The sequence below is a fragment of the Desmodus rotundus genome, chromosome 5, assembly GCF_022682495.2.
Source record: "Desmodus rotundus isolate HL8 chromosome 5, HLdesRot8A.1, whole genome shotgun sequence".
Lineage (NCBI taxonomy): Eukaryota > Metazoa > Chordata > Mammalia > Chiroptera > Phyllostomidae > Desmodus > Desmodus rotundus.
Window position 1 is genome coordinate 163,560,172 of NC_071391.1, and position 26,668 is coordinate 163,586,839.

At 54.5% G+C, this 26,668-nt stretch overlaps 1 protein-coding gene and 1 long non-coding RNA gene across 3 annotated transcripts; one reads left to right on the plus strand and one right to left on the minus strand.

Annotated features, from left to right (window-relative positions):
* Positions 1-1,729: 1,729 nt before the first annotated feature.
* On the plus strand, positions 1,730-5,096 carry LOC128781082 (uncharacterized). Of its 2 annotated transcripts, none has more exons than XR_008426978.1 (2): positions 1,730-2,683; positions 2,792-5,096. It is a non-coding gene; the product is annotated as an uncharacterized lncRNA (long non-coding RNA). The 2 variants fall into 2 exon arrangements; XR_008426977.1 differs by having other exon boundaries at positions 1,730-2,059.
* A 2,840-nt stretch (positions 5,097-7,936) lies between these two features.
* RRM2 (ribonucleotide reductase regulatory subunit M2) lies at positions 7,937-12,995 on the minus strand. The gene is made up of 10 exons (XM_053925592.2): positions 12,736-12,995; positions 12,571-12,645; positions 12,138-12,281; positions 11,789-11,905; positions 11,175-11,308; positions 10,902-10,996; positions 10,641-10,774; positions 9,961-10,065; positions 9,764-9,877; positions 7,937-9,682 (listed from the first exon to the last, which is right to left on the minus strand). Exons 1-10 carry the CDS (start codon positions 12,832-12,834, stop codon positions 9,530-9,532), a joined length of 1,170 nt encoding a protein of 389 aa, XP_053781567.1. The 5' UTR covers positions 12,835-12,995; the 3' UTR covers positions 7,937-9,529.
* Positions 12,996-26,668: the final 13,673 nt, after the last annotated feature.

Consider the following 26,668-nt stretch of genomic DNA (forward strand, 5'->3'; position numbering starts at 1 on the left):
ACAGCTTGTCAGGGTGGCTGAAAGGCCAGAACCCAAGGGTCACACACGTGCGTGGGGCTGAGCAAGCTGCCAGGCCCCAATGCTGACCGCTGCAAGAAGGCAGGCAGCTGTCTGCATCCGGAGCCCCAGCCCCCAACCCCCAGAAATCCCCAGGACCACAGGACCACCAGACAGCACTCTGCCAACAGCTTCACGAAACTCATTTCCCACCACATCGTGTACACACCTGGACAAACACGGGTTCCAAGGAGAACCGAAAAAGAAATAAAGTGTCCATTTGCTGTGGCTGTGAGACCTCATCCCTGACCTTGGAGGACCCAAGGAATTGCCTTGGGTGCAAGCGGCTGTATCAGTCCTCCCCAAGTCCGGGATGGGGTGCGCAGCCCGGCTCAGAGCTGGGGGACACGTGTGGAAGGAAAAGCCAGAGTGTCCCGAGGATCCGCCCTCGGTTCAGGTTCCGGGCCTGAGGGCCTGACACCCTGGGTCACAGACAGTCTCCCAAAATCCCTGTGGGTGGACAGTGCGGCTGGATGGGTGGACCATCAGCCATTCAGTTAGCACCTGCAGCCACTCACAGGGGGGTGGGACAGGACAGGACAGGGAGGGACGGGAGGGAGCCAGGCGAGGAAGTGAGCCCCACTAACAGCCATGCCACAGGGGCCACGTGTCTCCATAATCACTAGCCTGCTTCCTCCCCAGCGGAGTGACCCCGGCAGCAGCGGCTTCCCAGAGAGCAGTCACTCCCTGGCTCATTCACTCATGGGCTCACTCACTCACTCACTCACTCACTCCTTCAACAAACATTGCGGAGAGAATCCCAAGTTCCACACCCAGGCCAGATGCTGGCGGAAGATACCACAGGGACAGTAGAGCCTGTCCCTCACCTCTGGGGACTCACAACCTGGGGGGAAGGGAGGTCAGGAAAGTGACAGACGTGATTGAGTCTGTATGATAGTCCCTCAGAGCAGGAACTACTGGAGGCCCCCGGGGCAGAGGGGACCCCTAATCAGTCTTGCTGGGTTTGGGGGAGGTGCCTAAGGAGGTGACCTCGGGGCTGAGACCTGAAAGAGCAGGAGAACTAGAGCGGAGGTAACCCAGGCGAGATGCCCACTGGATCTCCACTAGGATGGGGTTGCCCTGGAGTGCTGTCAGGGAGGCGATCAGCAGCTCCCCCTCCTGGCCGCATGTGCAATAGCAGATGCCTGCCTCCCCCGCCTTTCTGACCTAGTCCCCAGAGCTGGGGCTGCCATTCACTGAGTAAGGAGACAGCAGACAGGGAGCACGTCTGGGGCACAGTTCGGGGCGGTGTCTGTGGGACACTCAGGTGGAGACGTCTCCTTGAATGTTAGGTCGGGCGCTCAAATCCTGCATTGAGGAAACAGTTGCAATCCCACTGACAGCGGGGAAGAGGCTCTAGGGGAAATCTCTGCAGGAGCAGAGAGAGCAGAGGGGGCGGCCCAGGACGAAGGATGCAGAGGAGGCACCAGGGCGCTAGGTGTAAGCCAGGTAGGGTGTGGCATGAGGGAGCTAGGTGGATGCGGTGAGAACCGAAGAGGGACCTCTGGCCACAAGGGCGCAGCACGACGGACGGACGTGAAGGTCCAGAGCGACACCAGAGCAACTTTGAAACTGGGCTGCCCCACTTCCTCCCTTGCCTGTGTGACCTCAGGCAAGTCACTCGTCCAGTCTGCGCCCCGGTCCCTTTCCCGTTAAAGATCTATTGTGAGAGGTTAGTGAGTCCACATTCGAAAAGTGCTTAGGGCAGTGCACGGTGAAAAGAAAGCGAAGGGGACAGCGGCTGTGTCCGGGAGGAAGCCAGACAGCGCAGGAACTAGACCTGAAGGACAGGAGGAGGTGGCGCTAACCACTGGCTCCACCTCCCAGAGGGCTGGCTGGGCGGGGGAGGGGATTGACTCGAGGGAAACGGAAGTCGCCTTTCGAGAGCAGGAGCCGGGAAGGATAAATACAGAAACGAGAGCCGAACTCTCGGAAACCTCCGCGGTCCCAGCGCACACCCAGCGTCCACCAGGTAGTCTGGAAGCGCTGGCGGACATGTCGGGTAGGAATCCTGACCCTTCCCCCTTCTCCCTCCGTCCTCTCCCGCCTCTCCCCACCCCCAAATTAAACCATTCGGGCCCAAACTGAGTTGCTTCCCAGGAAAGTGGACTCTCAGACCCAACCCCACCAGGGTCCCTGGGGTAGATAGAGGAGGGGCGTGACTACTCCCCAAGTTCCCTGGTGCCCACGGGCTGGAGGGAGGCCTGAGTGGATCCTGCTAGCCACGGGGGTGTGGCGCACTGCGGGGGGCGGGGTTAAGAAGAGCCCCTCCCTGGCCCTTGCTGACCCCTTGGGGAGCCATTGGGCCCCTGCCTGAAACAGGCTTTCCTCTGTTAGCCGTGGGTCTGTCCTCACTTCCCCCTCCAGTGTCCCTCCTCAGAGAGCCATCCTGGACTACCCCCCCGGAAGAGCGTGTGCCCTTCCAGTCTGCGCCCCCCACCTGCCCTGCCTTTGCTTCCTCCAGCACGGTCACCACCCCACTTACTGCACCACCGCACGTAGCTCATTCGGCGCCTCTCTGGGTTTCTGTCTCTCGGTCCACGAGGGCCTGGGCTTCAGCAGCTTCGGGCTTCCTTTCCCTGGGTACCTGGGCGCGGCAGATGCAGAGGGGGGCTCTCAGAGCTACGTCAGTTAACGTCCCCCCAGCCCCAGCCTCAGCCCTCCTCCTGGCTGCTGAGTCTGTTCACCTGTGCTCACCATCTCCTCTCCCACTTTTCCTCCCCAACAAGAATAGATGGGGGATTCTTCCTCTGCCCTCCATCCTGCCCTCCCTGGAGCTAACCGCCCCCCTTCCTGTGGCCTTGGGGCACGTGAACCTTCACAGATGGGTCTGGCCTCAGGGCCAGTTCCCTCCAGTCAGCCGGCCACGAGGGTTTGTCTGCTGGCAGTGACCAGGGGTTCGAAAGGAGAAGATGGGTCCCCCCGACAAGGGGTGGACAGACTCCCTGAGGAGGCCGCGTTAATACAAGGGACATCATCCTAGCACAGCCCAAGGGGCGTGTCATTGAGTGTGGCTCCGTGGCACTAACTTTCTGGAAGCTCCAAGGAGCCCACACCCCCAGATGAAGTCCCAGTTCTGCCACCAGCCGACTTGATCCCTCTGAGCCCCTGAGCCCTGTGAAAATTCCAAAGCCCAAGATTCTCAGAAATCAAAGCGGCTTCAGAACTGCTCACAGCCCACCCCCTCTTGGCCAGAAATGACGAGCTTTGGGTTCCCAGCGCAATTCAGAGCCTTGTAAGCAGCACCCAGAGGCGACTGCAGAGCGGTGGGCGCGTGCACACAGGAGTCACCAACCAACCGGCTCTGCTCGGGGCAGTCCCGCACCCCTCCAGGTCCGGGTGGCCCCCTTAGCCGCCCGACCTCCTCCGCGCCGCCCTTCATTTTTCCAACCGCTCGGCAGCATGTTACCAGAAAATCAACACGGAGCCACAGAGCAGAAAGCAAAGCCGCGGGCCCTCCCAGCACCCGAGACGCTGCTGTGTCTCTCCATCCGTGATCTGCACAGGGCCATGCCACCGTGACCGCAGCACACCCAGAACCTCGTCCTGCCACCTCCGCGGCCCACATCCGGCCGCGGCTCTCCGCGGGGCTGCATCACCCTCCTGTTTATCGTGTGTAGGGACAGGGGAGTAGTCCATGGTCCCAGTGCCTCGCAACCTGTCCAGCCCTTCCCCTTTGGCTTGACATTTAGGCTATTTCCGGCTCCAACTCCAAGTGGAGATGGACAGCTGAGTCCCCTGTTAAAGCTTTCAAAGCGCGTGGGATGGTTCAGCCACTCAGCATGGGTTCACGGAGAACCTTCCACGTGCAGAGGAATAGAGAGGGCAAGTCACCCGCAGACCCAACTGCTCACCCCGCTGGCAGCCAGCGACCACCCTCACCACCCTGCCCCTCCCCCTCAGGCTCTCTAAAGAAGTAAAATCTTTTTTAAAAATAGGGGGGGAAAAGAATATTATAGCTCTAGGTAAAAATACGGCCCCTGTTGCAACAATTCAACTCTGCCTTTTAAGCACCAAAGCAGCCTCGACAATGTGTAAACGAGAGATGCGGCCATTTGCTGATGGAACGGTTTTACGGGCTTATGGGTGCCCTGGGAAAGAAACCCAAGAGGCTCAAAGCGGAGTCCCTTGTGCTAAGTCCCTGGAACTTCCTGATCAAGGCTCGGAGGCAGCCTGCCCGCAGGATAAGACCCCTGCACTCCCCTAAGGGAAGATGTCCCCACCTGATGTAATCCACTCTCAACTTCCTTGTCCCGCCCTTCCTGCCTAGGAAACCTTCCCGTTTTTGCACTGCTCCTGGGAGCTCCCTTCTCCTGCTGTCCCACTCCCGAGTCACCCAATAAGCCCACTTAGATGTGCAAGTTGACTCAGTTGAGTGTTTTAACTGCTGAAACGCATTTTCATGTCATTTCCGTGTGCCTCGAAATGTTCTTCTGCGAGATTTTAAAACATTTTGTACAGACTCCAAGCTACGAATGGAGTCTGTACAAAAACAGGCTGTGGACCAGATCCGAGCCCAGGACCAGCTTCCTGACCTTGACGGGCTTTCTGCCCCGCCCCCAGCTCCGAGGGAGGGCTGAGTTAATGTTTGATAACGAAGGTCCGCCAGCCACTACCAGGGTGGGCTGTGGGCAAAGTCCCCTCCCACGCACTGTCGCCTCTTCCAAGGCAAGATATTTGTCCAACATGCCAGGAAAAGAAAGCTTTCTGCAACGTAAACCCGGTCTGCAGTGTGGACCCCTCCCCTCACTGTCTCTAGCGTCCTAAAGGACCTTTTAGAGACAAAGCCCAGTGTGGGTGACCGAGTGCCTGGGAAGTGCGCCAGACTGAACCTATGGGGACAGAACCACTAATTGGGGCTGCTGGGGGTGAATGAAGGGCGGACAGGGAGGGAGGCCTGTGGGTGCGGGGTCCCTCTGGGGAGTGAGAATGTTCTACAACTCTGGAACCTGCTAGAAACCATTGAATTGTGCATCTTAAGTGGATAAATTGGATGGTATGTGAATTATGTCTCAATGAAGCTGCTTTGAAAAACTGCACCGGGCACTGGTCACCTCATTCTCACAGTGGAACCTCAGCTCCGCAGATGGGAGTTGGGTCGGCCCCAGGGAGGGTGGACCGGCCCTGGGTGCCTATTCGCTGGCTTCCAGGGCACACCCCTTCTCAGCTTGGTCCTGGGCCCCTGCCATGGAGGGTCAGGGAGGCAGCTATTATGACTCCGGGTGCTTTTCTGGGAACAGCTGGAACCCCCGTGTTCCTTACTGCTCCCCACCCCCATTACTAAGCCTGGGGGTTCCAAGCAATGATTTGGGGGCCCAGCTCTCTCCTCAGCCTTCCCAGTGAATTTGTGTGACACATCATGGGAACCAGCTGGGGGGCACTGACCAGCAGGAGCACTTCCAGGAGCGGGATCCTTGGGACCAGCATACCGAAGGCCCAGAGTGCCTGTCCCCTCATAAAGGGGGTCGCCTGGTAAAGGGATGGGACTGTGGCCATGGGGCTAGCACCCCAGAGTTCTAGTCCTAGGCGGCCCGATATTGACCTGAGGGCCTCAGCAAGCACATGCCCCCCCACCCCCACCCTGAGTCTGCTGGCTGCCCCTGCACAGCTCAGGGCTGTGGATTCTGTCCAGGTTTAGCTTTATAGCAGGTGGCAGAAACATCAACCTGATTCTGTTGGGAACGTATTGGCTTACAGGTGTGGGATTCAGACACGGTTGGATCCAGAGCACAAACTCAGGAGGACCCCGTTTCCTTACAGATCAGCTCTCCTTTCCCTGTGTGGACCCCACTCCCAAGAAAGACCTGCCTCTGTGGCTGCAAGGTGGCTGCTGCAGCACCAGACACGGTTCCCTGAAGTCCAAGGCCAGGGGAAAACAGGCCTCCCCCACCCTCAAACCCCAAACTAGTCCAAAGCCAGGCTCTGGCGTGCAGGCTGTGGGTCCCGGTTACATGGAGTCTGGGATCCCCATTAGCTTTCATCTTACTGGCCTGAAGTGTTCGGGCCCTAGGGCCCCTTGCTTCCCATAACCATGTTTTATCATTTGTGACTGAGCTCTGCCCATGGGAATCCTGTGTGGCCAGGCTGGGGTTATCTTCCAGGGGTTCCCAGGTCACAAATCTGGGGGGTCCAGAAAGATGGATGCCCTTACCCTCTTGCCCAGGTGGGCAGGACTTTTCCCTAGCCCCCATTTCACTGGGGAGGGGTGGGCAGGTGTTATCCAGCTTAACACAGAGGTTTGGGTTCCAACCCCTCCCCTCTTGCAGGCCCATCCCTCCCTCCAAATCCAAGGGGGTGTGGGGTTCCCCCTCCAGGGATTAATAAGCACCCAGGACTCCAAGCTCCGGCTTCCCTGGTCTCTGCCCCCAGCACTGGGATTCCCCTTTCTTGGGGAGTCACTTCCCATTTTGTGTCACTAGTAGGTGTTTGGAACAAGAAGGTTCTACAGGACGTCAGCCCACCGTCTTGCAGGAGCTGCTCTAGTCTTTATGGCCACGCCAAGGCGCCTGTGGTTACTGAACCTATAGGTACAATGGGCTCAGCCATTCTCATCATAAAGCCCCTGACATGAAGAACCCGGTCCCGGGAGTGACAGGAGCCACCACTGATCGCATTTTCTCTGAAGCCCGATGTGCACCCAAGGGCAGCCCCACCACGGAGGCTGTGGGGTGGGGTCCTACCCGTTGCCTCAGGTCTAAAGGGGCCTCAGGTGTAAAGGGGCCAAACCACACAGTCCCGTCACCTCAGAGCCATGCAGCCCCTCACTGGGAAGGCCAGCCGGGACTGTCCTGCCAGAGTGAAGCCATCAGCGGGATCTCAGTGACACGCAGACCCTGCCCCTCGCCAGCCGGGGCTAACAAACCCCGAGTCCCAGCCGCAGAGCCAGTCCTCAGGGTGGCTGCCAGGCCAGGCAGTACTTGGTGGGTAGGCAGAGAGGAAGGCTCTCAGGACTGGCTACCAGTCACCGGGCTTGGCACCCAACTGAGCAGAAGCCGTGTTCCCATGCAGGGAAACGTGCCTTAAGTGGTGGGGGCTTGTGGCATCTGGAACACAGATCAGATGCGACAAGAGCATCTCCAGTTAAACCCCTGCACAGGGCTGCCTTTGTGCAGAGCGGTCTAAGCACTGGTTACTCCTAAAAAGCCGGGGGAGGGGGGGCAGTTATAATGTGTCCTGAGAGCTGAAAACCCCTGGCTGGAACTACACACAAGGAGTCCATCCCGCCCAGATGCCGAATGTCTGAGATGAACTGCCGGGAACATGTTCAGATCGCCAGCTCCTGGGTTTCGCCCCAAGGTGGGCTCAGTAGGCCTGGGACAAGGCCTCTATGGAATGAATGCCCAAGATGCTTCCCACACTGTCTGAGCCCCTGGCTCCAAGGCAGGTCCTCGGAGAGCAGTGTGGAGGTATGTTCTGGAAAGAGTGCAGGCAGCCGCACAGGCAAGAAGGGGCATGATGGGCGCCCGCCGGGAAGCTGTTCCAATATTCCATGATCCCTGGAGCTTGGCTGCCCTGAACATCCCCGGCGGTGTCACCAGCCCCATATTATGCATCAAGTGACATTTACTGAGTGCCTTTGGGGTGCAAAGGCAAAGCCCTCTACTAGGTTTCTCCAGGACACAGAATGTGCCTTTACCCAAGACATGGGTATGCTCAGTGTGCTCAGCTCAAACGCACTTCCTCCATCAGCAGCCACTCAGGAGGGCCACTCCTCGCTGACTGGGCCACACCCGGGCCTTCCGGGCAAACCTTCTCCTTCACCGGGAAACCTGGCGGGGCTCCTGAGGGAACAGGCAGGAAGGCAGGAGCAGCAGTCTGGATGAGGCCGGTCCCCAGTCCCACCTCCACCAGAGAAACAGTGTCACCTCTGCCACGACTCTCAACACTCCCACCCACTGGGAAGTTTTATTTTAATCATTTAACACTTACACAGTTGAATACTTGTGTAAGTATTCAATTTTAAGACTTCCAAATGCTTCAGACTAAAACCTGTTTCCCTTGAAGCTGAAGGGCATGGCACAGCTAACTCGAGGCAGGTCCTAACACCTGCTTCCGACCCCCACCTGTACCGAACAACGCACGGCAGTCTTTATTTATTGTCGTGTTGCACAGGTGTGAAGGCCACATAATCTGGGTGAGTGTCAGTTAACAAGAACTTAAAAGGTGGAAACGGGTCACATATTACAGAAATCTTTAAATGGACAATTTGACCACTTGTACAATAGATGACAGAAAACTAACAACGGTGTAGGCCGGGGGTCAACCAAGGGGGTCGACCAGCACACCTGTTAACCAGCAGGGCCAAAGGACTGGTTGGAGTCTTGGTTTACACTGGCTCCTGAAACTGGCATTGGAACGGAGCGTGCACGTGACACCGCTTCCCTAAGACTGCGCCGGGGACACATGCCTATTAGGAACTGCAAGTGAAGGCTGGGTAGTTATTTCAAAGTCTGAAAGGACAGAGAGTGTTAACAACACTTTCTAATGTAAAAGGCATGTAGTAGATAGAAATGGTTACTAATTTACACACAAATTAAACAAAATCAGAATAAACACAATTCTGGCAAAGCCAATGTCAGCCCTGGTTTGACCACTTAACAGGAGCAAGGCCTTACTTAGCTGGGTCATTTTATTCAAGGATGATCTGAAAATCAATTGACCATCCTATCCTAGATCCCAGCTATTAAGAATCTTCAAGAATCTTTCACACTAGCTGAAGTTGGGGGAAACGCAGTGTGAAACGTAAAAAGGCCCCCAGCCAGGTCACTGGCAGTCGGCACAGACCAGACTTCGTGCTTGAAGATTTCAGCCAGAAGTGCCTCCCCTTCCTCTCACCCCGCGGCACGCGGCCTGGGCTCCCCGATGCAGAACACCGCCTGCCCGTGGACAGCCGCTGCTAGTACTTAGGTGTGGGCGGGACCGACCTGAAGGGTGATGAAAAGGCACTTCGGCGCATGAAAGAAAATGAAGAGAAATAACATGCTTAGATTACGCAACTTAACTTGTCTCAGTCACCTGGTAAATTCGAGGTGGCTCGCATTAGTGGTTAACTGAACACTTTGCGTTTGGTGTGCAAACTACCCAAGTTAGGCTGAACAGGGGCCCTTATGTTGGCAACACGGACTGTGAAGTGCCAGCGCTCTACGCAGGTACACTTCCAAGTGCGCTCGGAAGCAGGGAGGCCGCTGTCTTCCGACAGCCTTGTAGGAGCCAAACTGGGACAAGATCTTCCGTAAGAATCCGCGTAGCTTTTGGCTACACTTCCATCCCAGGTGACACCACTAGCACCGTGAATGAGTAGGACTAACAGTACACAGGGAGGTACACAGGTTTAAAGAGGTAAACAAAACATTGACGAGCGTTAAACATTATGGGCAATTCGCGGTGTAGCTGATTGAGACACTTCAAGCAGCTAACTCTGCTTTTGAGAAGTAAAAAAGTAATAGCAAGTAAGAGCAGACCTTCAGTCCATTCAGAAGTCAGCATCCAGGGTGAACGAGTTCTCTGTGGGACTGGACATCACTCCCATCCTCTGATACTCGCCTACTCTCTTCTCGAAGAAGTTGGTCTTCCCTTCCAGTGAAATGTTCTCCATGAAGTCAAACGGGTTTTCTGCTTGGAAAGCCTGGAAGGCGCATAGCAGACCATGAATACAGAGCACCAGTTTCAAAAGAACCCGCGGGGCTCCGAACAATCCTGTATTTACCTTGCTGAAACCCAGCTCCAGCAGGAGTCTGTCGGCCACAAATTCAATGTACTGCTTCATCAAAGTACAGTTCATCCCAATGAGCTTCACCGGCAAGGCCTCGGTGAGGAACTCCTAGGGACCAAAACACAGTCTCAGTGTGCGGAGGCGTGAACGTGGCTTCTTCGAGTGAGCACGAGGCCTCACAAACCACCCACCTGTTCTATCCTGACGGCATTGATGATGATCTCCTTCACTCTCTGCTCCGAAGGTTTGTGTACCAGGTGTTTGAACATCAGGCAGGCAAAGTCGCAGTGCAAGCCCTAGAAGAAAAAGTTGAACGTCAGTATAAAATCAGAAGGCCCCCATCATTAATGCACAACATTGGAAACAGCTGTATCTTTTTCTGCATTTTTCTTTATACATCCTGCTTGGCCACACTAAAAGCACTTATTAAAACTCTTGAAAGGAAGACGAGTTTCACTGCTGTCTACTCTGCGTTGTCACCGACACAGGTTCAGCCCCACCCAAGGCTCTCAGTGCTGCCACCTAGGCAGGCCAAGTGTGGTCCTTGCTGCTCTGTGATGTGGCAACGGATGGTGCAGTACTTCCGCTCCGAGCATCCTCCCGCGCAGAGCATCCTCCCGCGCAGAGCATCCTTCCTGTTCGGCAGCCGCACACCCTCATTTTGCCAATAGACCCAGCAAGAAGCGAAACTCTGACCAGGTTACTGTTAGATTTACAACAGAATGGGCAGGAACTTGGTAATGCAATCTCAAATGAGTCAACTCTGCAAGTCTTAGTGCATGAGACTCCAAGTAATGCTGATACAGCCTGAACTGGAAAACCCAGGCACCGCCCCCACCTCTCCTCAGCCCGTTACTTGAACTTGACTCACCTCATCTCTGCTAATAAGTTCGTTGGAAAACGTGAGGCCAGGCATCAGCCCTCGCTTCTTGAGCCAGAAGATCGATGCGAAAGATCCAGAAAAGAAGATCCCTTCCACTGCAGCGAAAGCCACGACTCGTTCTCCTAGTTAGCGTCAACACCAAAAGGTGTCTGGTAAGTCAAGGTTCATGGTCATAGGAAGGGCCAACAAACCAATCACATTACTCAGAAAACGAAGGGCGGGGCCGAGGAAGGCCCCAGGCGCCCTTACCATAGGTGGCGTCTCTGTCCCCGATCCAGCGCAGGGCCCAGTCTGCCTTCTTCTTGACACAAGGCATCGTCTCGATGGCGTTGAAGAGGAACTCCCTGTGGACACACTGAGCGTCAGCCATCCCAGCAAAGACCTTCTGTCACCTGCTTCTAGACTGGAGCCCAGGGACCCAAGGCCACACGGGGTCATTTTTCTATCCCTATGTGAATTCAGACGCTTGGAATAAACAATTAGTGAGTCCTCAACACGTTGGCATCCCACCCAAACACTCACCTCTCCTTGGAATCTTTAATGTAAGTGTCGATGAGGAGGCTGTACATCTCAGAATGTATGTTTTCCATGGCGATCTGGAAGCCATAGAAGCAGCGGGCCTCCGTGATCTGGACCTCTTGGCTAAACCGCTCCACCTGGCGGCCAACACATGCAAGGTCAGCCCGAGGAACAATGACCGTGGCCCTGGGGCGGGCGGTGCATTCTGGCTGCAGCACTCAACCTTTCATGGTCGGTTTAAGGTTTGCTCCCCTATGTATTTCTTCGCTGTTCTGTGATGAAGCTGCACATGTCCCGTCACATGCTGTGTGTACGTAGCAGGAGATAAATACACCTCTCTTCTGCAAACACTGCGCTAAAACTTGTTACCACTTAACTGTCTGTGAGCTTTTCCAGCCAGGGACAAAAATACCCGAAGGGAGAAATAACTGCGGAGCGCATTGCAAACGGGGAGACATCACGTGAACGCTAGCTTAGACATATGTGCATGTGTGACATATACGTACATACACATACATGCGCACACTCGGAATGGGGGAATTTGGAAGGCGAGGAAGAGAATTCGTCCTCCCGCCAATCTTGAGTGGCTAAGAGCAGACCATGTGGGGGCAACTCACCAAGTTTTCGTTCACGATGCCATCGCTCGCTGCAAAGAACGCCAGGACGTGCGAAATGAAGTACCTCTCCTCCGGCTTCAGGGCCTCCCACTGCAGCAGGTCCTTGGAAAGATCCACCTGAGCCCAGAAGTTCACAGCCGTCAAGCCCGCAGCACCGCGGCCCGGGGAGCAACGCATCGTACCACCCCAGGACGCCCACCGCGCAGAGCCCGAAGCAGCCCCAGGGGCCCCAGAGGACAGCGAAGGGCACTTCCCACAGGTTGTCACCGCTCCCCCAAGGGTCTGGGTCTCCAGCCCCGGGCAATGCCTACGCTTTCTCCGAGGCGTCCCAGTGCCCAACTCCGATTACCTCCTCCGCTGTCCAAAAGGAAGCCTCGGCCTTCTTGTACATCTGCCAGATGTCATGGTACTCGATGGGGAAGATGACAAAGCGGCGGGGGTTCTCTCTCAGCAGTGGTTCGTCCTGCACGCTGAGGGCTGGTGCCTTCGTTTTCTGGTGGGGGAGAAGGGAAGACGTGAAAAAAAAAAAAAAATTGTCCGGCGCACCGCATGAAATCGCCGTCACCCTCGCCCACGGCTGGGCCGGGGTCGGCGATTTCATGTGGCTCGAAGCCTCAGCTCTCACTGCCGCCCCCCTGCGCACTGCTCCCGGACTCTGCGGCCCTGGGAACCAGACGGAAGTTCGGTTTGGCGCGAAAGTGCGGGCAGGAAGAAACCGCTGGAGGAGACAATGAGTCCTCCCGGCGCCCTCTACTAACCCGCGCCGCCCCCCCCCCGCTCACCGGCTCGCCGGGCTCCTGGAAGATCCTGCGGGCGGTCTTGCTGGCCAGTACGCGGGTGCCACTGAGGGCCGGCGGCTGCGGGGACGGAGACGCGCGGTGAGGGGCGGCCCCCGCCCGCAGCCCCGGCCCGGCCCGGCCCGGCCCGGCCCCCGCGCGCGCGCCCACCGTGTTCTCCTTGTCTGCCAGGCTGAGACCCTGGAGGGGCGAGAGCTGCAGCTGCTGCGGGTCCGGGAGAGTGGCGAGCGGGCGGCGGACGGAAAGCATGGCTGCAGCGGCGGATGGGTCCTCCAGGTGAGGCTGCGGCGGCGGGTGGGCCCCTCAGGTGAGGCTGCGCACGGGTCCAGGGAGCTCCTGCACCTTCCCGCCAGGCTTTTATCCTTGTCTGGGCGGGAACCCCATCCCATTGGATGGGCGGGAAGCCCACCCATAACCCCACCTACCCCAAAACGCGCTCGCCAGGCTTCTGCGAATGAAGTGCTACGACGTTCGAAACACCGCCCGCCTAACCCTGAAACGCCTAGCGGAGAAACGCGCGTTCCCCGTCCCCCCACGCCCATTCAGACACTTGCCCCTCCCATAGAGTGGATGCCATAGGTCCCTGAGAACCGGCCAGCGTGTGGGTGCTGCCTATGGGTGAGCGCTGCAGGCCCCTGGGCCCGCCAGGCAGCTGCGCTGTCTCTTGGACACGTCCGAGGATTTGAAGATTCGGTAAAGGGGGACTTGTGACCATACCTAGCCCGTGGGGTTAACAGTAAGATTATTCCTGTAAAATCCTCAGTCCTTTGTGAACCTTCCAGTTAAACAAAGGACGGAGAGGGCCTTGCGCACAGTGTCGCACCGAAAGTGTGGCTGCTGTCAGGCCGCTGGCCCCGTGTCGACAGTGTTTGAAACATTGCACACTGAGCAGAGAGTCCTGGGAGAATTGTGTGGGGAATTGCAACCTGAGCAAAAGGGCCTGAGGAAGGGCCCAGGAGGGTGGACGAACCGGGAGCTCGGGGACCGCCCGTCAGACATCAAGTATCCTGGAGAGGGTCGAAAATCCCCAGTGGGGTGCAGGGGCAACACGGGACTTAGTGAGTTTTCATTTTACTTTGCTTTTTTTAATTTGCCATGCACATGGCAAAACGCCAGAAACCAATAAAGAGCAGCTCCTGTCACACTCTGCGTGCAGAAATCACCAAGGATAACTGTGAGCCAGCCAGAAATTGCGGCAGCGTTCTTGGTGGAAGGTTTCTGTCCTGGTCGCCGAGAGAGCACATGGGCATTGGGAGGACGAGCAGTGCCACGCGGCAGGCAGAGGCCGCCATCCCCTGCCCTGCTTCCCGGCTTTGAGTCACTGGGACTGCCCCGGCCTCCCGCCTGCAGGGCTGTTTTTATTCAAATCTCTTACTTGACACGGAAGCAGCAGGAAAGCTACTGAGTTCTGCCCCGCGGGGGCGCCCGAAGACCGCCCGAGCGGGCTTCCGGTCCACAGTGCCCTGTCTCTGACCCCGGGGACGCGGGGAGAAGGGTCCGCCCGGCTGGGCGCCCCCCGCAGCGGCCCAGGGCCAGGCGCGGGCATCCACTGGAGTATGTCAGTTACTCGCGTTTCTTGGTAGCAGTTCGTCAGGTGTGGCGTTTTGACAGCCCGTCCTCCACGATTGGCCCACCAGAGGTCCCGCCCACTTCCGACTGGCTGCCCTGGGAGCTGAGGTGGACCCGGGGCTCCGGCTCCCAGACCCCACTTCCGGTGCGGCGGGCGTGCTCGGGCCAGTCGCGCTCCGCCTCGTCCCGCGCCGGCGGCGGCGCGGAGACAGACCTGGGGGGAGGGTTTGCCCAGAGCCGCTCATCCCTCCCCATACCTGACACCGTGCTCCGGATCGTCACAGTAACACTAGTGACAGTGGCGCCGCAGCCAGTGGGCACGTGGACGGGTCACTTCCACTTTTAATCCAGACCCCGGTGTCAGGAAGGAATTCTGGGCTCGGTTCCGAGGGCGAGGACAGTCCAGCCTGGGAGTCAAGGACACTGCCCGAGGTCACACAGCCCCCTTAACCTGCACAGCCAGCACTGTGCTCCGTGAGCGTCTGCTTAGCAAACAACTGCGGCCCGGCTGGTGTGGCTCAGGGAACAGGGCGCCGCCCTGCGAACGCAAGGGTCCCGGTTCGATTCCCAGTCAGGACATATGCCCGGGTTGCCGGCCAGGTCCCCAGTAGGGGGCGCGCAACAAGCAACCCCACATCGACATCTCCTTCTCTCCCTCCTTTCCCCTCTCTCTAAAAATAAATAAATAAAATATTTTTTTAATGGGAAGGATTCTACAGTGTTCACCATTCCGCCCCAGTTCAACAGTCGTTTCTGTGTGGCTGAATTTGCTTGATCCCCCTCTCTGGCTGTGTGAGGGTTTTTCTGCATCACTTGAAAGGGTGTGGCAGATAGGACACCTCACTGCTCCATAGTTGGACGTGGAGCTCGTAAAAATAAGGACCTTCTCTCCCCTGCCGGGTGGGGCTGGGGGGCTCAGTTGGTTGGAGAGTCCTCAGGTGCATGAAAAGGTTGTGGGTTCGATTCCCACTGAGGGCACATACTTAGGTCTCGGATTCCATCCCAGGTCAGGGCACCTACTGAATGATGTTTCCCTTCCTCTCTAAAATCAATAAACATATCCTCAGGGGACGATTAAATAAATAAAAATAAGGGCATGCTCCAATGTGCCCCACCACCATATTCAGACCGAAGAGAACTAAGATCAGCTCTGCAATATCACCCTCTGTCGAGTCCATAATCTCATTTTCCCAGTCGTTCAAACGTCTCTTACATGTATGTGTTCATTGCTGACACAGGACCCAGCTACGTGCATGCATTACTTAGGGTTTTTGTACTTTTTTTAGTTGCTTTTAATTAGAGCAGCTCCTCCACTTTTCCCCCCTTACATTCACTTTTTGACGTTCAGACCAATTTTCCATAGAACGTCCCACGTGCCCCAAATCTCAATTTGCCAGATTGTGACTTCATAGGGCAGTTTAACTGGTTTTTCTAACCCCTGTATTTACTGTAAACTGGAAGTTAGATCTAAAGGCTTTTTTTAAATGCTCACCTGAGGACATGTTTACTGATTTTAGAGAGAGGGGGAGGGAGGGAGAGAGAGGGAGAGAAACATGGATGTGACAGAGAAACATCGATCAGTGGCTCCTGTTCGTACCCCAGCCGGGGACCAAACCTACAACCTAGGCATGTGCCCTCACCGGGAATTGAACCTGCCACCTTTGGATTTACAGAACGACACTTTAACCAACTGAACCACCCAGCCAGGACTAAGGGCTTTTTTAGATTTGGCTTATTCTTTTATTGTGGTAAAGCCAAAATTCACATAAGCGGACATTCACCTTTGAGCCACTTCCAGGTGTGCAGTTCACCGGCACCGAGTACGTTCGCAGCCCTGCGCAACCGTCACCGCTGCCTCTCTCCAGACCAGCAGCGTCCCCAACTGAAACTCCGCCCTCACCAACACCAGCTCTCCATCGCCCCTCCTCCAGCCTTCCTTACCCGCCGTCCTTTCCCCCTTCTGCCTGTGAATCTGGCTGTTCTCACACCACGGAAGTGGGATCTCACAAAGTTTGTCCTTCTGTGTCTGGCTTATTTCACTTTGCGTAATGTCTTCAGCGTTCATCCGTGTTGTAGCAAGGACCAGTCGGGTTGTGGGGTGAGCTGGATCTCGTTCCTCTCCGAGGCTGAGCAACATTCCATTGTGTGGCTATGTCACATGTCGTTTATGGGGTTTCCTTTCTGAGACCTATCTGCTCCTTCCCTCCATGAGGTTCTGGTTTCCCAACCACTAGGAAGCAAGGTCAACCCTCCTCCAAACCATGATTTCCTTCCTGTGTGCCTCCAGCAAACCTCCTTCCTCTCGCTGACTGTGACCACCCCATTCGGACCTTCAGGTTGCTCGGGAACCTCTACCGAGGAAAACGTGTCCGAGCGGAGCTGGAAGATGAAACACTTCATCCCAAGCGTGACTTGTTAGCTGTGGAATTTCAAGAGCAAAGCAGTGGGCTCTGGGTAGAGCCTACTCTGCCCTCCAGTCCCTCCACCAAGCCCCACAACCTGCCAAGGGACCTCCCCCTTCATACAACTCTTCCTGCAGAAACGCCCCCATTCACACGCACCCCAGCTCACCCCACAACCCGACTCGTTCCTCCCAGAAAGGGCGGAGGCGTTTTAAGCTTGGATCCCAGTCGAGAAAAAACCAGGATGCAAATTGAGTTTCAGCCACCCTGAGGCTTGGACCAGGCAGCCAGCTCCGTACAGGCTGGAATCTGATTTTTCCTTTTGCTCAAGTGGCCCCTAAAGTGATGTTGAACAGTAGTGTGTCCCTTTGCACACATTTAAATTAACGTTTAAACCTTTTCATCACGAGATTAAGTAGTTGCAGGGGATGTCATTTCCACCAAGTCGCAAATGTTAGCGATTTTTTAAAGCATGAGGTTGTCATTCCTAGAACCTCAGCTCCTAGGACGTCTGTGTGTTTGCTACACTTGTTTTAAGTTCTTGCTCCGTCCCTTCTAACCTTCAGTTGTTGGTGTTTGTAATCCAGTTCATGGATTCTCTTTCGAAGTAGTTTTACTTTGGCGGGTGATCTCCTATTCCCCTGAGGGGTATCAGCTACTGGGGGAAGGGCCAGCCCTGGAGAGTTCTGGAGAGGGTGGCCCACCAGCCACCCCAAGTCAACACCTACAGACTCCTCTGGGGGTTCCACCCTCCAAGAAGGAGCCTGGCGAGGAGAGCCCCTCCCTGGAAGGAAGGTCCGCCCCTGGCGGGCATAGCAAGGGAATGGGAGGTGAGTACCCTGAACTGTTCAATATCTGCAAGAGGTATTTTTTTCCTTTTCTTTCTTTGTTTTAAAATGTTTGGCCTATTACCTTTAAGGATCCTTGTTGTATAAAAGTGATACATTTTATTGTAAAAAAACACAAACAATATAAATACACATAAACAAACAAATGGGTAAATGTTTCCCATAACATCATGCCCCAAAGCTAACCTGTCAGGCCTTTATTTTTATGTACACGCCAGAGGTACGTAAAACACTATACACCCGGCTTTGTAGCTCGCTTTTCTCACAGAATGTGCCTGCAGGACCCTCAGGTTTAGCACCTGGTGTTAAGGTCAAAGCTGCGGGTTCTAGACCCAGGCTGCCTGCGTACGAATCCCCACGTCAGCAGCCCTGGAACCTGCTTCACGAGGCTGTCGTGAGGATGGCATGAGTCGATGCCTGTGAAACACTTAGGAAAGTTCCTGGAACCTGGGTAAATATTAGCGGCCACTCTCATTTGCCTGCCTGGTCCTCTAGTGGAGGGCAAGGGCATCAGCCCTCGGACAAGTCTAAACTGGAAGAGGTGTCTGCCCACAAAAATAGGCAGGCCACTGTCCTCTTTCAAACATGCAGGGATTCCTGGAGTGGGGAGGACACAGAAGCGGTGTAACAAAGGTCTCGTCCTGTTCCTGTGTCTTCCTGTGTTTTCCCGGGACAGTGGGAAAAGGACAGGGACTCCTGGAGTCAGCTTTTCGCTGAGGACTCTCAGGGCCAGCGGGTCAGCGCCCGCAGCTCCGAGGGGTAACCAACAAGCAGAGTCAGGGCTTGGGGAGTTTCCTCCCCACTCCAGGCTCGGTGCCAGGAGAGGCCCGCTGGGTTAGGTCTGCAGCCTGATTCGCTCTTTGCCTGGGGCTCTAAAGGCAATCAAGCAATCAGGCACCGAGTCTCAATGCCTTTCAGGGTGTGGTTTTAAAAAGACCTTGAAATGACAGATATAGGAAAGTATTTTATTTTTTCTATACAGATTTAGGTCCTGTTCAGTTTTTTGCTACTGTAAACAGTGCTGCAGTGAACATCTTGTATTCCTAGAAGTAGAATTACTGGGTCAAATGGTGTAAACAATTAAAATTTGGACAGGCACCGTCCAGAAGCCTGAAAGAATGTTGGCCGGTTCACACTCTCACTGTGGGAGCGCCGCTTTTACGGCCAATGGTCTTTTGAGTGGAAACTAATATTTCCATGTTGCCTTATTCTGAATTTATTTGATTATTAGTGAGATTGAATATGGACATTTATATTCCCTGAACTTCCTGATATGTGTCCGTTTATTGGCTGGGGTATTTATCATTTTCATATTGATTTATAGGTGCCCTATATCTTTTGGATGGTATCTCATTTTCTGTTATCTGTTTCCGTTACGTTCCCTGCTCTTTCACTTTTGTCTTCTTTTCTCTTTTTTTAAAATATAGCTTTGTCTTTGGAAATAGCTTAAGACACAGAAGTTGCAAAATTAGTACCAAGAGTCCCCATGTACCCTTCACCTAGGTTCCCTCCGTGTCTTACCTAACCGCAGTCTGTCGTCAAAATCAGGAAGTTGACGCTGTTGCAATCCCGTTAAGTAAATTATGAGCCTTATTGGGATTTCACCAGTTCCCACATGCACTTGCGGTTATGTGCATGGTCCTCGAAAATGTCATCAGACGCGTGGATCTGAGTAGTCATCACCAAATCAGGAAGCAGAGCCGCTCCATTGCCAGCAAGAAGATTCCTTCCTGTTCCTTTGCAGTCACCGCCTCCCTCAGCCCCGGCTCCTGGCAACCACCCCTTGGTCTCCAGCACCGAAATTTTGTCTCCTACACGCTGTGGACTCACAGGCTGTGTAACACTCTGAGAATTTTTAAATTATAATTGCATTTATTTTATAGATAACTTGGGGAGGAAATACTACCTTACACAGTATGTCTTCCCATTCACGAGCACAACATACTCCTTCACTAAGGTTTTGTTCGGTGACCGCCAGGAGAGTTTTAGAATGCTCTTGCAGATTTTGCGCATTGCTGACGGCATCTAATTCTCAGTATCTTTACAGTGCTTGGTCCTTCTTCCTGTTCTGTCGCCACCCCAAGATGACTCCCAAGCACAGCTGTTCTGTTGTCGGGGCCTGAGCCGCCCTTTCTCCTGGCCTGTTCTGTGGCTAGCCCGTTCTTCTCTCTGGGGGACCTCAGCACAGTGTCCCCGCCCCACCTCTAACACACCACCCTGTTTGCATGGTTTGCAGAGCACCTACCGGTCTGTCGACTTTGCTTCTCATTTAGAACCAAACCCCAGACCCACTGACCTGTGTTTCCTGCTGACATCCCCAGTGTGTTCTTGACAAATAAGCACCGAATGCAGGATAGGAAAGAGAATCCCTGACCCGGCTTTTCACCCAGAAGTGTCTGTTGATGTTTCATATACATTCTTTACTATGTTAAATGAACTCACTCCATCCTAGATCACAGAGAGTTTCTGTGAGGAATGTTGAATTTGATCAAACACTCTTTTGGCAGCTGCCGATGAAACTGTGTGACTTTTCTCCTGGAATCTACGGAGGTAATGGTAGCAGCCAACTTGCACACATGCGGGGTGTACCAGGACTGTCCCAGGCACTTTCTGTATTTACTTTTTATTTTTTAGTTCTGACCCAAGCATCTGTTTACTGGTTTGAGAGAGAGAAAGGGAGACAGAGAGAAGCATCAATGTAAGAAACACTGATTGGGTGCGTCCTATACACCCCCCAGCCAGTGACCGAACCCACAGCGTAGGTACGTGTCTCGACCGTGAATCAAACCGCAGCCTTTAGGTGGATGGGATGATACTCCAACCAACTGAGCCACCAGGCCAGGCCCTGTATGCACTTATTGTAACATAACCCGTGGGGTAGGTACATCGTCAGCCCATTTCATGCCTGAACAAGACGAGATTAAGTAATTTACCCAAAATGAAACAGATGAATCCAGGGTTTGAATCTCCACAGTCTTGTTCCTGAATCTGCGCTTTCAACCACAGAGTTAGCCCATATCTGCCACGGCCTGTGTTCTGTTATTATTACTCCACTGGAACCGGTAGGGCTATTTAGATTCCCCATCTTTCATAAATAGAATTGTTAATCATTTACCAGGTTCTCTATTCTCACATTTTTGGGGAACACAAGCAGTTTCCTTAGAATAAAATTAGGCATGTTTACATTTTTTTCTTCACTCTGGTATAAATAATCCGTCTCTTGTAAGTTTGGTACAATTTGCCTGTAAAAACTGTCAAGGATGAGCACCTTCTTTGTGTGGAGCGAGGTAAATATTTGACAACTTTTTCACTTCCTTCTTTTTTATGTATGTATGTATGTATGTATTTTTATAGAGAGGGGAAGGGAGGGAGAAAGAGAGGGAGAGAAACATCAATGAGTGGTTGCATCTCACGCACCCCCAATGGGGGACCTGGCCCACAACCCAGGCATGTGCCGTGACTGGGACTCAAACCGGCAGCCCTTTGGTTCGCAGACAGCACTCAATCCACTGAGCTACACCAGCCGGGGTCACTTCCTTCTATGGTGTGAATATAATCAGTGTTTCTATCTGCATATGAGTTAGGGGTTGTTTGAGAATGACAAATTACCGCAGCTAATTTCAGCAGAAAGGTTTTACAGAGGGGAGTTAGTGCTTAGGAAATGGTTGGAAGGCCTAGAGGGGTGGGCACCCGGTGGGGGATCCAGGAGCAAGTCCCGGAACACTGTAGAGCTGCCCCCAAGGGGCTGCGGCCAGGCAGCTGGTGCGAGAGGCCAGCGCCCCGTTGCTGGGCTCAGGCACACAGTTGCCAGCCAGCATCCTGGCCCCCGAGTGCATGCTCCGCGCCTTTCCTCTTGACACCCAAGTGGCTACAAACTTCTATCTTTTTCTTGAGACTTATTTTGGCATAATTTATTTCAATTGGCAGAAAAATTACAAAGATGTTACCCAAACTCCTACCTGCAGACTTTATTCAGATCCCACCAGATTTCTGCCAGGCGTGGTGGTGCATGCCTGGAGTCCCAGCTACTCGGGAGGCTGAGGCAGGAGGATCGCCTGAGCCCAGGAGTGTGCACTGTGCCAATCAGGCGTCCGCACTAAGTTCGGCCCAGGTCTGAAAGGGAGCAGGTCAAAACTCCCATGCTGATCAGATTCCACCAGATTTCTAATGTCTCTTTTCTGTTCCGTGATCCGCAACCCCCCCCCCATCCCACAGTGCTTTTAGCACTTTCCTTTTTTTTAAAGCTTTATTTAAAAGTGGAATCATTCAAAAAAAAAAAAAAGTGGAATCATTCAACAAAAAAACAAAAGCAAATAAGCCTGAACTGAAAAAAGGAACTGAGTTCTTGTCTAAAATGTCCTGAGAACATTTGATACCTCCGTAGCTAGGCTGCCTTTGCAACTGGCTGGCATGGCATTTTTCTTAAATGAAATCATTAATGCCCTTGCGTGTTCTTTTGAGTATGTTTTGGCCAAATCCCACAGGTTTTAATAGGTAGTGATCTCATTTTTGCATTTTTTAAAAAATAGTCTGAATTTTTGGTTTTGATTTCTACCTTGATCTGAGTTACTTGGAAGGTCAAAAATGTTAATTATCCATGTGGTTTGATTTCAATGTCTGATATCTTTTAATTTCTACCCTCTGCTGTTATTGCGCTACGATCAGAAAATGTGTGGCATGTACTTCTTTTCTTCCTCATTTTTTGAAAGTTAAAAAAGTATGGAGAATAATTTTCTGAGGAACGGCAGTGCTATTTTCCATAGTGGCTGCACTATTTTGCATTCCCAAGGGCGCACAGAGGTTCCATTTTCTCTACATCCTCGCCAACACGGTTCCCTTTAAAAATAACAACCCTTGTTTCCATTTGCACTTCCAGTACTAACTCTTACAGGACTGTTTCAACAGGTTGCCCCTGCAGTTGGAAACGAAAGTGATACCATGACCTGCTGCACCTCTCGTTGGCCGGAATCGTTGGATACCTCCTGGCTCGGCAGCCCTGCAAGCTATCCTCCCGGAGCTTTCCCTCCCTCCTCTGCAGGGGGTTGGGGTGACACTTCCAGGGGCTGCTGTGTGAGACCTTGTGGCAGACCTAGCACGGTGCCTGGTGTGTGGTAACCCTCAGTGAGTGGCAGCTAGTATGATGGTTGTGCGCTTCTGGGCTTTGAGGGTTTCCCCACCTGTACCCACCATCCCAAAGCCCCCTGTGTTGTCTGATGGAACCCCGGGTGGGTGCCCTGTTCAGTCTCTGCCTGTGCTGGATGGGCTGGCCCAGGCGCCTTATCTCCACGCTGCCCCAGGGCAGTGCAGGAATGTGGGAGAGCTTAGATGCTCATTATCAAAAACCTGCAGAATCACACAGAGGATGAGCTGACCTAATCCAAAGTGGCAAGAAAGTGTTCCAGGAAGTCGAGGGGCTGGGTGGAGGAGTAGGCAGAGCAAGGCGGGGCCAGGCTGCCTGGGTCCCACACTCGGCCCTGGGCCTGATACATTGACTCCCTGGCTCATCTCCCACAAAGCAGAAGCCCCAGGCCTTTCGAGGCCACAAGGCCCACGAGATTTAAGTGGGTTAACTCCCCATCAGTGCCCCTTGTCCCTGAAGGTCTAGGGGCAGTGTGTGAGCCCTACACTTCCTAGTCTCTTGACCCGGTAGGAATGGTGTAGGGTAAACAGAGCCAGTCTGGCTCCCTCGCCCAGATGTCTGGGCAACTAAGAGAAGCAGTGTTCCCATAACCTTGAGAATGGGTCCAGTAAACAGTTCCCATAGCCTTGAGTGGGCTCGATGTGCAGAATGAAGCTCTGTTGTATAATCTGTTGGCTCCCTGCTGGCTTTGTCTATATCTAGTATATTAGGGGGATAGGGACTTCCCGCTGGGAGAGAGGGGACAGGTGACGTGCAGTGACACATGCAGGGACATGCAGCTTGCAGCATGCCTGGACCGCCCACCCTTGAATAAAGGCATGTCAAGCATCCCCACGGGCTCTGTGCATTTTCTTCTTTCTGTCTGAATCCCGTGAACCTTAGCATAGGTGGCAGGATTCGTCGCAGAACGGTATGAAGGAGCCTCCAGGGCCACGGAGGAAAGCCTGGATGGGCGGCAGACACCAGGATGTGGCACCCAGTAGCGAGCCTCCTGGCATCGTGGGCCCCACCCCGGTATTGGCCCCATGTCCCCGCACGACAGAGAAAGCCCTGCAGGTGGTTGGGAAGACCCTGGAGCAGCCCAGTCCCCTGCGCCGTGGGGGCCCTGGGCTGGGTGTGTCTTTCAACTTTGCGAGCTGAGACGAACATTGTGCTTCCAAAGCAGCAAAGTTCCGAGAGCCAGGAAAGGGAGCGGAAGCCCTGAAGGCTGAAGAAGACCTCACTTCACAGCGCCGCGAAGTTGCTTGAACACCCAGGCAGAAAGCAAGCCAGAAGGCTTGAATTTGCACGCTGGCGAAAAGCCGCGGAGCGGCAGAGCTGCAGCAAAACGCCTCCCCATTCGCACAGAGCCATTCAGGGGAAAGGGTGGGGGGAAAGGAACTGAAGTCTCTGCAAGTCCGCCCAGTTTCAATACAGAAAATGAAATCACCGCAGCCTACGGCGCCTGGGGGGAGGCTGGATCTGAGTGTCTCCTCCTTCGCCCCACACGGGCAGGGAACAAAGTTGCCGAGAGAGACTGGGCGGGAGGACTGCGGCCCGAGTTGGGTACTCAGCGGCACGGCGCTGTGCCTGCTGCGCCCTTGATGTGTTGCTGCTGCTGCTGCTGCTGCAGAGCGCGCCCTGCCCGCCCGTCCGCGGCTTTGGGCAGCACGGGCCTCTCGTTCCCGGTGGCCGAGGTACTGCGGGCCGCCATGAGCGGACTCGGAACACTGGCCCTGACCCCGCGCTCTGGCGCCTGGCCGTTGCTCAATTTGTCTGTGGCCTTGCAGCCACGGGAGCTGCTGGAGCTGGCGGCGGCTGCGAGGGAGCTTGCAAGAGCAAGTGGGAGGAGCAGCAGCGCAGGCAGAAAGCGCGCGGATACAACGGTCCTGACGGTCCTGGCGCGCGGGCGGGCGGAGCCCAGGGCTGCTCCCAGAGCCCGGAGACGGTGGGGGCTGGAGTCACGGCAGAGGCTCTGGCGACCCTAGCAGACACTGCTGCTGGGACCTGAACGCACTGGTGGAAGAGGCAGTGCAGCCACGGGAGGAGCCAGAACCTGCGGCCAGCGCGGTCTCTAGGCACGGGTCCTGCGCCAAGTGCGAGCTCCTGGTGCCCGCGCACGGGCGTGCGGTGCCCGCCTAAATTAACTGTCAGAAAAGCCGGGGGTGTGACTCGAGAGGCCAGTCCTGTGTGTCCAAAGGACCATATGGCTGTGCCAGCCTTCCAAGGCGAGGGAGGAAATAAATATCCTTTGAAAGTTTAAATAGGGGAAAGGGCCAAGAAACCCATCTGCAGGGGACAGGCGAGACCAGAAAAGGTGAAGGCCCTGTGCTTTTCCCTGAATATTGGGCAGTTCCCCCCGCCCCACCCCTTGAGTACACTGTTTAGGTGCCCCCATTCCTAAGCATATCCTGGGCCCCATGTGGGGGCCTGTTGAGGCTCTTTGCGGGAATGTGCTAAGCACCCCCCATCCCCGTTCAATTGCTGGCCCCACATGATGACCGTTAAGCAGACACTGTCTAATTTAATACTAAAACAGGTTGGAGTGGCCAGTAAACAGAACTGCACGCCCTGTGGCTCGTGGGGGCCGATGAAGCACCCCCCTCTATTTGCACAGATAGTTGGGCAGTGTACAGGGGGCTAAGACTGTGAATCTCTGTGTGGCATGCAAATACATGGATGGTTATGCATAGGCCATTATAGGACAGGCCTTATGGCAAGACCTATGAGAATCAGGCCACCAGAAGCACATCACTGTGCATCCTTCGAGCTGCGGCTGACACCCCTACGCTGAGGGTTGGACGGAACCCTTGTGGACTGTCCTCGGGACTCTAAGTGAGAGGAGTCGGAGGGGGCCCCAGCTCTGGAGGAAGCGCTGGTCCACCGGGCTGCAGCTCCAATTCAGCTGCAGGTGCAGACTAAGGATGCTTTGCTGAAACCAGGCTTGGAAAACGGGACTATTCTCTTGCCTGTTCCTGAGGGCCCAGAGTGAGGGCAAACAGCCACTTAGACATGGCCTTGGGAAATAAAAGCCCCCCACATGTGCTGGTGGCTCTTGGACCTGCTGCTGTATCTAGGGGTGGCCTTATTGGTTGCTTGTTGCTGTAGCCCATTCTGCTGCTGCAGCAGCTGGGTGCAGGGCTCTGCCCTCCTCACCAAGGGACCTTCGAGGAAGACATCCTCGCCTAGATCTTGCGGTGAGGAACCCAAAAAGGGTGGATTGTAGGGTAAACGGAGTCAGTCTGGCTCCCTCACCCAGATGTCTGGGCAACTAAGAGAAGCAGTGTTCCCATAACCTTGAGAATGGGTCCAGTAAATGGTTCCCATAGCCTTGAGTGGGCTCGATGTGCAGAATGAAGCTCTGTTGTATTATCTGTTGGCTCCCTGCTGGCTTTGTCTGTATCTAGTATATTAGGGGGGTAGGGACTTCCCAACTGGGAGAAAGGGGACAGGTGACACACATGGACACGCAGCTTGCAGCGTGAGTGGCTTGCCCACCCTTGGATAAAGACACGTCAAGCGTCCCCACGGCTCCACGCATTATCCGTCCAAGTTCTGTAATCTGTCTGGCCTTGACTAGTCGCAACACAAATGGGCAACCACAGCAACTCAAGCCTTCCTAAGGAAGTCCTTTTTCAGGCCATTGGCTGGCGGTGGAAGGAAAGGGAAGCTCTGGCTTCCTGCTGCATTTGCAGCTTGGAGAACTAAGCTGGGGACTTGTGGGAGCCCAGCTGGAGAGTGGACTCAGTGCAAAGGGAAGCGGAATCGAGAAGTGCAGAGAGATGGCTAGTTAGGACGCTCAGTTGCAAGTGACAGACACTTAAGTAAAAAAAAAGGAGTCCATTGGTTTATGTGCCTACAAAACTGAGAGTGTGCGTCTGCCCAGGCCCCAGCCCCACCATCAGCTCGCCACACCTTCCACCCCCGCCCCGCCCCGCCCCACCTAACTGCTCAGGTCTTCTAACACCTGCCCCACCCTCCTGCCCCTCCTGAAACGAGAGGGCTTGTCGGTGAGTCCCTCCAGGTCTGCTCTGACGCAGAAAACCATTCAAAGAGAGCTAAAAAACAGTGTAGGAAACATCTAAACTTGATTCAGTGTTAGCTTGATTAGAAAAAAATCCAGTTGACATTTAGTTCTTTAAAAT